Genomic DNA, 13,084 nt, shown 5'->3' on the forward strand with positions numbered 1-13,084 from the left:
TGTGATCAGCGGCAGCTGGATGCAATAATCGCATGCCAATGTGCATTGGCTCGTTTAGTTTACACTCGAAGTAGATTGGTCTCTCTAAGCGAGATCCCAATTTCGTCGGTCATCCGACGTGACATCGAGAGTGGCCGACTGAAAGGGAACTAGTGTTTCCCAACCAATTGGCCTTGAATAGTAATTGGTTGGGAGTTTTATTTTGATGAAGTCATTTCAATTACACACACCTTTTAACCACATTATTATTGTAAAAAATGTGACTGGTTTATGTGATCGACAAGCTGAGAGACCACATCAAATGAAGGCGGAAGTTATTACCAGAAGGGAAGTAGTTATCAGCTGGTTCTGATAATTTTTAACATTCCGAGAAACTAAATATTCATATATATATATATAAAGCCTTTTTAGACTGTTTGCAGTGATTTTTACCACATATAAAGAGGTGTTCCTAAAAAAAAGCAGTTTACCATGAATACTTACATTAATTGACATAACTAATTGGAATTTTTGTTCAGAATTGGAATTCAACATAGTTTTTCACAGCTGCAGTGTTAACTGTAAAAATTAGCTGTAAAGTGTTTAGCAACTTGATGCAACTTGACAGAATAGACTGGCCATTTTTTACACGTACTGGTTTACAGCAGCTTCAAGCATGTCTCATATGTATAAGGGAGAATTTAAATGAAAGAGAATTTGAGATAATAACAAATGTATTGTTTTACAGCTGATCAAATGAATCATCTTGAAATCAGTTGAACTGGCCATAATTATCAACTGAAAGGATATTACTTTTGTTGACCACCTAGAATAATAGTACGGTAAAATCACTATTTATTAGTAAGGTAAAAAGATTAAGACATTAACTTGTAAGCACAGAGCACAAGACACTTCTCTTTAAATACAATACTCTTTAAAGACAGTACTTTATTAAAAATTTATTTTATTCATTCTAATACATGTAAATTGTTCTAACACACGTCTAACAAGCTGAAAGATAGAAGGAAATAAAGTTTACAAAATGGCTTTCTAGAGACTAGAAAAGTGAATCAGAAGTTTCTAGCAATGCATTCTATTTCACAGACCCGACCTGAACAAACCATTTAGTAAATGAGTGGGAAACTAAAGCTTTGGGGCAAAGTTTAAATTAGACTAGACTAGCTACAGTAGATGACTTGTTCTGGTTCTGACCAGTTATATAGACACTCTCTTTAGTTTAGGATGTAACTATCCTAACTTTGTTCTCCTCCCCTCACATTAATCAACATGTTATTTTCTCAGTCACATGGTTCCTGATCGTCCCGCTCTTGCAGTATATAATTTAGTAATGGTTTCTATAAAAAGAATATGATACATTCTCCCCAAAACTGATTACCATCAGCATTTAGGAAATTATTTAACAATCACACACACACGTTTGAATGCGTTTTAACAAAGAGACTGTTATTATGTTGCATTCTAGGTATTAGAAGGTAAACCAATCTATGTAGACTGTTTTGGAAACCTGGTTCCTCTAACAAAAAGTGGTCAGCATCATGTCTTCAGCTTCTATGCCTTTAAAGAGAATCGACTGGCTCTTTTTATCAAAGTAAGTCAACTATGATATATCTGAAGAATTAGAATTGGATTCATACAATGGTTTAACTGCACACTTGGTGAATCACTTGTAGATACGAGACAACACTCAAGAGCCTTGTGGACGTTTGTCCTTCACAAAAGAGCCACGATCTTATAGGACTTTGACTCATAGTGCAATATGCAATTTAAACATCACCCTGCCAGCTTACTCAAAGGTAAGTTCATGCCCTATGCTATTACTGACATTACAGAGCTGCAAAATGCATTGTCCAGTGAAATTTCCATTTCTTTTGTGATTGTTTGTTTTGTCAGCTTTTATGGCAGTTTTGCATGTATTACGTTGCCATTATATGATTGTTTCAGGCCACAATATCTACATAGCTTTATATAAACTTTAACATGTGAGTAACTTTATCAGACGTAGTTGAAGCACCACAAAATGTAATTAGTCTATTACACAACTCATTGCTGTGGTTATTTGGAAAGCCTCATCATTAGGGCCATCTTTTCCTTCTATTTCTTTATTTTATTACCTTGTTTTATATTGCAATGTATTGGGGTTAAAACTGATAAATGCTTTTATGCATTTCTGTTGCACTTAACCCCTGTCACACCTCACTGGCTGGCCTCAGACATGTTCTGTTGCTGTGATAAATGCTTTGCCTGCTCTCTCTGTCCCCTTCTGTCTTTCTTGTACTTCTGTCCTTTCTATCTTCTGGCGCTCTCTTCCTCTTTTGCTGCTTTTTGCTCCTCAAAGGAATCAGATTCAGAACAAGAACCTGATGAGGAGGTAACTGCAATTTTGCACTTTACTTAACAAAATGCCCTTTGCTTTCCTCCATTATCTCAGTTTAAAACTCCAGTCTGCAGTCCCACTGGCTTTAATAGTAGTACTAGTAGTATTGTGTAAGTGCACAGAGATTAGCTGTTATGTGAACATTAATACTGAGAAAATGTTTTGAAACCCTTAGAATATCATGAATGGCTCCTTAATTTTTTTGTTTGTTTGTTTGTTTTTGTTGATTGTTTGTTTTAGTAGCAATGGCTTAATGCATAAAATACAGATCATTATAAAGGGTTTACACACATTTTCTCATAACTATATATTGTTTGCTGTACCAGCTGTGATAGATGTAATGTCAGCATCCAGACAGCTTATGTGGGGTCAAATAGCATGAAATCAGAAAGTAAATTGGCAGTTTTAAGCTAAAAATATGTATGTCTGTTAATGCATAGCATGTATACAACTGAATTTTCTTCACCTGTTTTTCTTTACAGACAAGCCGAACACTTGAGAAATGTAAGATGTCTAGCTTAATTAAAATGTTGTCTTGCACCAGACACCTTTCCACTTAACTTACTAAATGAGAATGTCACCACTGTAAAATAACTTGCAAAGCATGGTATTAACATTCCAAAAACAATTATTTGTGTCTGAGTGAGTTAACTATTTGCCTGTTGTACAACACTTTTCTCAGTTAAATTAAAGTTAATATAAGCTTCAGTGTAATGATTGCCACATGTCTTTCACATTCCTTTGTACATCACAACAAAAATTACTATTAAATTATATACATAAGGGTATATATAAAATATATAAAATGGGTTCCTTTTGCTATTGAAAAAGCTCATTTTAACAGTAAATTTCTATAAGTCTTATGTAACTTTTTTGTTCAAAATTTACAAACTTTATATGAGCAGGTAGATTATGAATACATCTACCGAAACATGTTTTTGTCTTTTTCTGACTCGCTAAGGTACACCTATAATGTTTATATTGGTACTATTTTAGACCGAGCAGGACACTACGGAGTAGCCCAGTACGCAAATTAGCTCTGGTTACAATGTTCTTTCACAAGACGCAATTATTTTATTTATTAACCGCTAGAGCACCAAAGATTATGTAGTGTTATTTTAAACATTTTATCAAACATCTATCTTTAGGTGGTAATTAATTGCATTGTGCTATGTTAATTAATATACGCATATGATACACAAAAGCACCCATTTTATATTGACTACTCAACCTTTCTCTCTCTTTAGACCAGTGGTTTTAAATGAATAGTTCACCCAAAAATGAATATTTCCTAAAAATGTTCTCCCCCTCATGTCGTCCAAGACGTAAATTAAGTTTGTTTCTCCATCGGAACAGATTTAGAGAAATTTAGCATTGCATCAACTCTAGTCCATCATTTAAGGTCTTGTGAAGTAAAAAGCTGCATGCATGTAAGAAACAAATCTATCCTTTATTAAGGCATTTCAACTTTAAACCATTGCTTCTGGTCAAAATACGAGTCCATAAACTATAATAACACTTCCTCCAGTGAAAAAGCCCATCCACTGTTGTCCTCTCACATCCAATGACATATTTGTTTAGAATTGTTTTGGACTGTTTTTGCTTGTAAACGGTGCTTGATCTTTGGGTATTTCTCTCCTGATTTAGACGAGATGTCTTTTTCACTAGAGAAAGCAATATTGTGGATAGAGTTGGTTAAAAAAGTCAAAAGTCAAAAACGTTTTAATTAGGGATTTATTACAAACATGCAGCTATTCACTTCACAAGACATTCATTGATGGGCTGGAGTTGCATGGATTACTTGTGGATTATTTTTCAGTTTTGGTGAACTATTCTTTTGGTTCTGGGGACCCATTGCTCTACATGTTTTGTATGTCTGTCTTATCTCACACAGTTCAGTTCGGCTCTCTTCTAACAAGCTCATGATCTGAATCTAGTATGTTGAATAAGGGAAATAAAAATGTGCACAGCTGTGGTTCCCCATTTTCTTATTTTAAGTGATATTAGTGAGTGTAGCTTTCTTTTTTCGTATTAGTTCATTCTGATCGGTTTATGAATCATGATAGAGGGAGAGGTTTTTGAATAATCACTTTTTATGCACAATGTGAATTTCATTCATACTGTGGTGATGTTTCTGTTTTCAACTGTTTTAGTGCCCTATTCCCTTCATTACACAATAACAATCTGCAAAGCAAATTATGATTTCCATCTAAATCTGTATGAGTCACTCTCATTAGTACCTTTTTAGTGCCTTTTTTTAAAATAAGCCAGACTAGCAAGACTCTTCCCTCTCTTTAGATGCTGTAAGAATGTACAAAACACTGAAGTGGGCATATGATATAAACCTGTATTTAAACTAGTCATTGCCCAGTTTGTTTGTATTTATTATTTATTTGTTTATTAGATGTGTGGCTTTATCAGTTGGATATTAACATTGTATAGTTTGCTTACTATTGCTTTAGAGAGTATCAAATCACCACACTATGCAATGTGACCTATAAGTATAGTACATACATTAGGTTAATGTTTAGGTGTAAGTAAAAATTAGAATATAGATTTATTACTATATGGAACTTAGTACACAATAACATGTTAGTTTACTAAGGAAATAACAGCTTACTTAGATTATTTTGAATGCTGTCTTGTGTGTGTGAATGATTTTTCAGAACTGCGCTTTGTTTAACACATCATTGCCACTACTAATATAAAAAAGAAAAAAACTTTCAGTTATGATAAACATTCTGCTTATGTTGTTTTTCAAATGCATTTATTTCCACATTCTAAAAACATATTTATTTTTTTACTGTTATTCCATTTTAGTTGCATATCACTGGCTTTCTTTAAAAAAAGTTTTACTAAGTTCAGTTTTATAAAGTTCTCTCTTGAATTCTCTGAGTTCTCTCTTTCTCTTTCTCTCTCTTTCTTTCTTCTGTAGTCATGAGTTATACATGAGCAATGTCTACTTTGTGTCACTGTTTTTCAGTACATGTCCAAGTGTTTGGGTTGGCTTATTTTCGTCTCCCTTTTTAATTATCGCGTTAGTTTGTCGTTTTGTTTGTGTGTGAGTGTGCTGTTGAACCAAATGTGAATAAGCAAGTTTCCTGCTTATTCTTCTGTTGTCTTTAAGATTTGGTTAGTATTTGCTTTGCAGTTGTTATTCTCCCATGAGTCCAGTAGACACTCCACCACTCATTATCCCACAGTCCACTTAGCTTTTTGTCATCTTGATGCCTTCTGGTCCTTGAAACTTGAATTTATCCCTTATCTCCTTTTCCAATCTCTGTCCCTTTAATTTAAATTTTGGTTAATTTGCTCCTTAAATGTCATCCAAATGGAAGATGATGAAGACACTGAAACAACTGAAACATCATTCCTGAAAACACAATTGATCCGAGACTCCCCTGCCCTAGCAAGTCCAGATTTACTATCTGAAGTGTCAGAGATGAAACAAGACCTTATCAAAATGACTGCTATTCTGACCACTGATTCCTCAGAGAAAGCAGGTCCCATGCAAGGAGATTATTTAGATAATGGGGTTGAGGAGGTGTCAGCAGAGCCTTTTGAAATAATGGAAAAAGTCAAAGAAGATTTGGAAAAGGTTAGTGAAATTCTAAGAAGTGGAACATGTGACAAGGAAGAGTCTGCAAAAACAGACAGCCGTTCATATAGGAAGGATGAGGGGTGGGTTTTACTAACAGAAAGTGAAATCGAAGAGGCAAAAATGATGGTTGCCTTTGAGTCTCAAGAATCACTTCTAAAGGAAGTTCGAGTCAACAGAGGATCACAGAGACCAAAGGGTGCTAGGGACAGGCCTGGCATAGAGACTGTTCCCAGTGGTGAAGTTAAGGAATACTTATTGGATGTGCCTGATACATCTAGGCCTGAATCCCAAGAGTCTCCATCACAGCAAAGGTTCACTGAGGTTGTTCTGCGCAGAGGTGGTCGGAAAATAGTGCCTACAGTGGCAAAAGACACTAAGGCCCATACAACAGACGTAAAAAAGCCAATCAGAAGAAAAGGGTCTCAAGGACACACAGATGAAACCCAGTCATCTGAAAGTATTGTTAGTGAAAACACTGGGAAGTCTTCCGAAGGGGATGCCTTTCTACCCGTCCCTGGATACCAAAAAAAGTCTCCTGTTTCACCAGTGGTTGAGGAGACACCAATCGGTTCCATTAAAGAGAAAGTTAAGGCTCTTCAAAAGAAAGTAGAGGAAGAACAAAAAGGTCAGAAAAAACAAACAGGCCAAAAACCTCCATATAAAGCAACAGAAGCCAAAGCATCTTCTGTTGTCAAAGATCAGAAAACATCAGGCCTGAAAAAACAGACTTCTTCACCCCAGAAACAGTCTTCTTCTAGGTCAACAGGCTCTGAGCCTGGGAGAGCCCTAGAAGAAACCATGTCTGTAAGAGAACTAATGAGAGCATTTCAAACTGGCCAAGACCCCTCAAAAAGAAAGTCTGGGCTCTTTGAGCACAAAGGTCCTTCCAAAACAGAAGGCACAACAGTGATTAAACCAGAGGCTATCCTCACAAAGTCGCAATGTCTTCCCCAAGCACCCTCACATGAAGAAGTGTCTCTTGTTTTAAAGCCTGAAGATCACCACGAAGAAAAAGAAGTCAAAAGTAGTCCACACACAAAAAAATCTGAAGACATTGAAGAAGATACAAAAGCAAGTCAAAAGAGGCGTCAATGTCCACAGGAAAAGAGTGGTAAGGCTGTGGTTTCTGGAATAGTGTCAGCAGGTCCTTTTACTCACTCAAGCATGACAACAATTTCTCAAAATTTGTCAGAACAGCGCAGAGATCTTTTGCCTGACAACGGTACAAAGAACAGTGCATTTGATGACAGCTCTGACAGCATTAGACATGAAGCATTGGTCGACTCGTCCAATGCCAGCCTTGCTGAAGTGGAAGCTCCATTGAGTTCTGAAGAAAGTTACAAACATGAGGGCATGGCTGAGACTCCAGAAACAAGCCCCGAGAGCCTCTCATTATCACCGAAAAAACCAGCTCAGTCTATACTTGCAAAGACCTCAAAATCAGTAGCAGTCACCCCTAAAGTCAAGACAAGTAAAGTATCTGTTCCCTTTTCTACTGAGATAAAGACAACTAATGAACAGGCATCTGAAGCTACAGTTCATCATCCAGCATTGAGCAAAGCAGTGGATGAACCAACAAAAAGTGAGTCTATGTCTATTCCTCATGGAAATAGGGGGGTGAACTTTGAGGGTGAACAAACTTCTGTTGATAAGGACGTTGTTTCTGTGCCATCCAAGCCATCTAAATCTCGTAAACTGACAAAAAGAACATCTGAAACACTAGAGTGTTTTTTGAGCGATGAGGAATCCTTTGACGGTCAATCAATACCAACTTCTGCTGACTCCCTGGCCTCAAGGGCAGCTACACAGGATCATGGTGGTTTAGTGCTACCTCTTAGACAACAAGATTCAGAGAACCTTAGTCCAGTAGCTGATGACTCTTTTACTATTAGCCACAAGGACTCTTTAGAGGGTAGTCCCTTGATGGAAGACAACTCTTCCAATAAAACCCCAGACTCTATTGAGCCTAGTCCAACAAAAGAATCCCCATGTCGTGACTCTTTAGAAAGCAGCCCCATAGAGATGAAAACCAACCTGGCTTTTCCACCTACAGTAGAACAACCCAGTGTGACCACAGGGCCCCTGACATCCTCCAAAGCCCCTGAAATCCCCCCAGACAGTTTGCGTAGTAGAATGCTCAAAGAACAGGAGGGTAATGCCGACGATGACAGTTGTGAGCAGACGTCCCTGATGACAAGTTCGGGTAAGAGTCCTCTCTCACCTGACACACCAAGTTCTGAAGAGGTAAGTGATGAGGTCAATCCCAAAACCCCAGACCCCATGGTCCTGATTGTTCCCTTTAAGCCATCAGTAATCCCAGAGGAGACAGTAGAAGATGATGAGTTGAAGTGTGGCCTGACACAGAGGAAAATTACTCCAGAGGAAGAGATGTTTAAAATGGCTGCCAAAATAAAAACCTTTGATGAAATGGAGCAAGATGCAAAAGACAAAAAGGACAATAGAAAAGATAGTGAATCCTCTCAGACCTTGGTAGCGTCTGATGCAGGAGATGACAGCTTCAAACTGTTTGAGGTTGCGTCCAAACATGAAACATTCTCTGTGGATGATGTTGGGTTTAGTGAACTCAAACAAGCCTCAGAGATAGCACGGTCTGTTGAACCGATCATTAAAGTACAACCTCCCTCTCCTTTTCCAGCAGGTATTCATAAGAGCCCCCAAACATCTGACGACATTCAACAAACCATGGCCCACAGTGCAGCATCTTCAGCTGAATCAGCAATGAGGAGACCTCAGTCTGTCTCAGAAAAGCATACCATAAAACCACACCTTCAAGAATCTCATAGTGAGAAATTTAAGGAAAAAGATAATGTTGATTCAGAGTTAGTACAGCTAAACAAAACTGGCTCTAACAGCAAAAATATAACTGATGAACAAAAAGAGCAAAGCTTAAAAAGATCAAAAGGAAATCAAGAAATTTACAGTCATGAACAGCAGAAGGAGGCAGCTAATTACCAAAATGTTGACTACAAATCACATAGTCAGGAAGAGTCTAATGTAACGGATGAGATTAAAGGGGATTACATGAGGAATGCAGGGACATCTTATGTTGATATTTGTAGTGGCAGCTTAGATATTGATACTATTCCAATTATTATTGGGCAAACAAAAGAAACATTTAAACCAGAAATATGTATTTATGATGACACAGAGGAAGATGATGCTGAGGAGGAACCTCCTAAGACTGAATCTAGGGGAGTTACAGCAAAAGCAGAGACAGACGCCTGGAATTCAATGCGAGAAGATGATGATGCATTTGCAGCAAGAGTCAAAGAGGAAGAGCAAAAGATCTTGGGTCTGGCTGTAGATCGGCATTCCCAAGGGGCGACTCCAGACACAACACCAGCAAGGACACCCACTGAGGAGGGTACACCAACAAGTGAACAAAATCCTTTCCTTTTCCAAGAAGGAAAACTTTTTGAGATGACAAGAAGTGGTGCGATAGACATGACAAAAAGGAGTTACGAGGAGGAAGGGTTTGCATTTTACCAAATAGAGCAACCCATTGTAGAGGGCATAGCTGAAGATGAAGGTAATGAACCTGTTAGAGCATCCAATGATGCTGAGAATAAGATTGGTTGCAACCTCTCTTTGCAAATAAAAGCAGAGGAGGATGAAGAGCTCCTTAAAGAGGCTACAGATTTATCTGTACATTCTCCTGCTGGGGATAATCTGGCTGCAGCTACAAAGTCAGATTTTTCAAAGTCTAAAACCCCCATCAAATTGGATGACTCTGCCTCAACCAAAACCTTAGAGAAGGACCAAACAATGTTAGAGGTTAAATCAGACGAAGTTATGAGTGAGGGACATTTAGTATCTGATCCTGGTTCCTCTGACAATGTCATAGCCAATGTCCAGACAGCAGTGTCAACAGTTACTAGATCAGTTAATTCCCAACAAGACCAAGAGTCCTCAGATTCCTCCCCAAAAGATCAGCACTCAGTAATAGAACAAACCAAAACCCCTGAAAAGACAGAATCCCAAAGTAAACCTGTCTCTAAAAGTTACACTGCAGCATCGCTATCATCTACGGCTAGAAAAGGTATGTCCACCTCCAAAGTGGAAGAGAAACCAAAATCCCGAATCCCTGCTAAGGCCAGCTCCCTCAGGTCTGAATGTGTAGAACATGCCAAGGACAAGAAGTCAAAGTTGCCCATAAAACCTCAATCAAGGAGAAAATCTGAGACAGACACAAGCCGATCCATCACCTCCAGTTTAACAAAGTCTTCCAAAGCCAAGAGCTTCTGTGAAAGTGATTCCACCAAGAAACCAACCAAAAAGGACCAGAATCGTCCAACAAGCACTGACCTATCCAGCACAACTAAGACACTTCCTTCAAGAATACCAGTCAGGGGAAAGCCTGGCATGCCAGTTCAAACTTCCACACCAGCAAAACAAAAAAAGGGTCGGCCAACTGACACAAACAAACAGTCCATTGCATTTTTTGAAGAGATTAGTCAAGAAGCAGCTAAGGTAGTGGAGAGTTTGGCTCAGGCAGAGAAAGACAAACATGAGGCTGCTGCCTTGTCTGATGATGAAAGCAGTACAATTAATGCCTCAGTAATAGAGAGTGAACCTTTCATTGACATGCAAATGCCTTTCCCTGAGGATTCCTTGGTCATTAGGCCCCGATGGGACAACCCTGTTGAGACGCAGATGGAACGAATCCCTGCTGATAAAGTCCGATGTCAAGGTATCCCCCATCTCTTGGGGCCCATTATCTCTTTCTCATCTGCCTCAGCACCTCAGTGATGAAAGTGCTGCTTCTCTGTGTTGTAACTAATGCTTCAACTCTTCGTGGTGCTTCTTTGATGTATGGGCTATGTTTGTGACTGTCTCTTTTCCTTTTATCTGACTTAAATTTCAACATTAATATAACACCAAATGCAGTGGGGTGTATTTATAGTGTTTTTCGCCAGTATATTCACTATACATATTACATTATGACAGAATTGGTTAAATTTAAAACATGAGTTGTGAGATACTGTTGATACATTCTTTACAATGTTCGCAAATCCTAGGAGAGTTATTCTTAGTATTTATTCATGATTGATAGTTTACCTAGTATTTGCTCATTGCTTGAAAGTTGAAATTAATCTAAAATGAGTCAGAAATGTTGGTTTAAAAAGTATAGTTAAAAATATTCATTGATGTATTTTCTACATGAGAAAGCCAGTGACCTTATTTATTTTAACATTAAATGATAAATTGTAAATAAATAAATAAAATTGCGTTATATTTATGTGCTTATGTGGCTATTGCTGCTTTGCTGGAATTTGCAGTAGATCCACAGGATGAGGCTGACAGGAAAGAGGGGCGTCTGGCTTTAATAGCGGATCACCTTGGTTTCAGCTGGTCAGGTAAGCGGCTTTTTTGAATATCAATTAACCAGCTTTCAGAAATTCAAAACGGTTTAAGAGTGACCCAGCAATACTGGAAAATACATAGTTGTTATTGGTTAAAATAGTAGAATTGTTTAAGAGGTTGGGATACTTTTACATTATAGTTGCATTTGTTTGCAATAATTGTCATGCCTACTTTTTATTATTGTAAACCTTATTTCAACACATATTGCCTTGCAGTAAGGACACTTTTGTTCCATAATACTTTGTTGGTCTGAATTAAATACATGATTTATTACCAATGCGTTTTTGTTCAATCAGAATTGGCTCGAGAGCTTGAATTCAGTGAGCTACAGATCAATCAGATAAGAAATGAGAATCCAAATTCTCTACAAGACCAAAGCCATGCCCTCATAAGGCTATGGAAAGAAAGGGAGGGCAAAAATGCTACAGGTAAGATTACTGATCATGTGTTTTCCTTTAGTTTATATCTAAATTTGCATTGCTCTATTCACCAGATAGCAAACATTATTAAATCTGAGATTAGTAAATTTAAATAATTAAGCTTTCCGCTCAGCCAGCACCAATGTGCAGCATCCTTCTGAATCCACTTTTCTGTAATTAATTCAGCAGCAACTGCTTAAAAGACAGAATTCTTTTTAATTCAATAAACTTTCTACAATTAGATTAAAAAAAAATGCATCAGGAATGCAGGAAAATTTTTGGTTAAAAACAAAATTACATTTTTGAGCAAGTACATAAAAAAACAGTACCCAAAACAGCATTCAATTTGAACTAATCAGCTATTTGGTGATGAACATGAACCGTTCTAAACAGCAACCCTTTTTGACCTCTGTGGAATCATCAAAACATCAAACTCCAGAGAGTATGTAATCAAAAAGGAAAAGCAACAGAGCCTGTGTCAAAACAAGATCCAAACCACAGTAGCAGATATGATACCTGCTCTGATGACTTTTTTTTCTGATATAGACTTTGTTGGAATATTGTATTACTGTCTTGGTGCAGCATGACAAATCTGCTCTGATACAGATAGCACCAGTAACCATGGGGTAACCATCATCTTCATCCACACTGTACAGAAGTGCCAAAAAACTACTGATGTAAAATAAATATTTTGCAAGTAACATGCAACTGTATGTTTCAATATCATGGAAATAGAGAGGACAATATTCCGTAGCGTAGCTTTAATTTTTTCTTCTTCTTCATTCTGGCACTTAACTCACCATTGTTGTAAACTGATTGACTAAATTAGGAAATATGTGCTATGACTTTTTTAAGTGATCAGACATATAATATTTGGTCGAAAAATTGGGTGAAAAATAACCATCAGACATGTAATATGAAATAGCCGTATCTCACCACCAGAACATCATAGAGACATGGGGCTCTTTTGACTTGGGGAAATGTAGTAATGCCCAGTGTTATGTGCATAGTAAAAGGAAACAAATTACGATGTTATGTCATTGTGGCAGCGGGTTCTGCCAAAGATGGAGGATCAATCACATTGTCTGGTTGACAGTTGCATTCTAGTAGACAAAAATATGCATAACATAATCTCTCCGCTTATCAGCAGAGACCACTTTGATGAAGACACTTACAAAAATAAATCGTATGGACATTGTTCATCTCATCGAAACAAAAATCATCCAGTTCAGTCAAGACCAGTCATCACACACCTATGCAGAAATTGAGCAAACCATATCATTGGATCATAGTGAAGGTATGGAT

General features: G+C 37.6%; 1 protein-coding gene across 1 annotated transcript in view; it reads left to right on the forward strand.

The window, feature by feature from the left end:
• Window positions 1-13,084, forward strand: part of ank2b (ankyrin 2b, neuronal) — a 75,946-nt gene that overhangs the window by 40,173 nt on the left and 22,689 nt on the right. The window contains exons 34-41 of the mRNA XM_016540838.1: window positions 1,463-1,588; window positions 1,671-1,793; window positions 2,336-2,368; window positions 2,857-2,878; window positions 5,713-10,686; window positions 11,276-11,353; window positions 11,657-11,788; window positions 12,927-13,076. Of these exons, the coding sequence (XP_016396324.1) occupies window positions 1,463-1,588; window positions 1,671-1,793; window positions 2,336-2,368; window positions 2,857-2,878; window positions 5,713-10,686; window positions 11,276-11,353; window positions 11,657-11,788; window positions 12,927-13,076 (5,638 nt within the window). The remainder of the gene's footprint in view (window positions 1-1,462; window positions 1,589-1,670; window positions 1,794-2,335; window positions 2,369-2,856; window positions 2,879-5,712; window positions 10,687-11,275; window positions 11,354-11,656; window positions 11,789-12,926; window positions 13,077-13,084) is intronic.

Source organism: Sinocyclocheilus rhinocerous, unplaced genomic scaffold (genome assembly GCF_001515625.1).
Source record: "Sinocyclocheilus rhinocerous isolate Xijiao unplaced genomic scaffold, SAMN03320098_v1.1 scaffold36, whole genome shotgun sequence".
Taxonomy (NCBI): Eukaryota; Metazoa; Chordata; class Actinopteri; order Cypriniformes; family Cyprinidae; genus Sinocyclocheilus; species Sinocyclocheilus rhinocerous.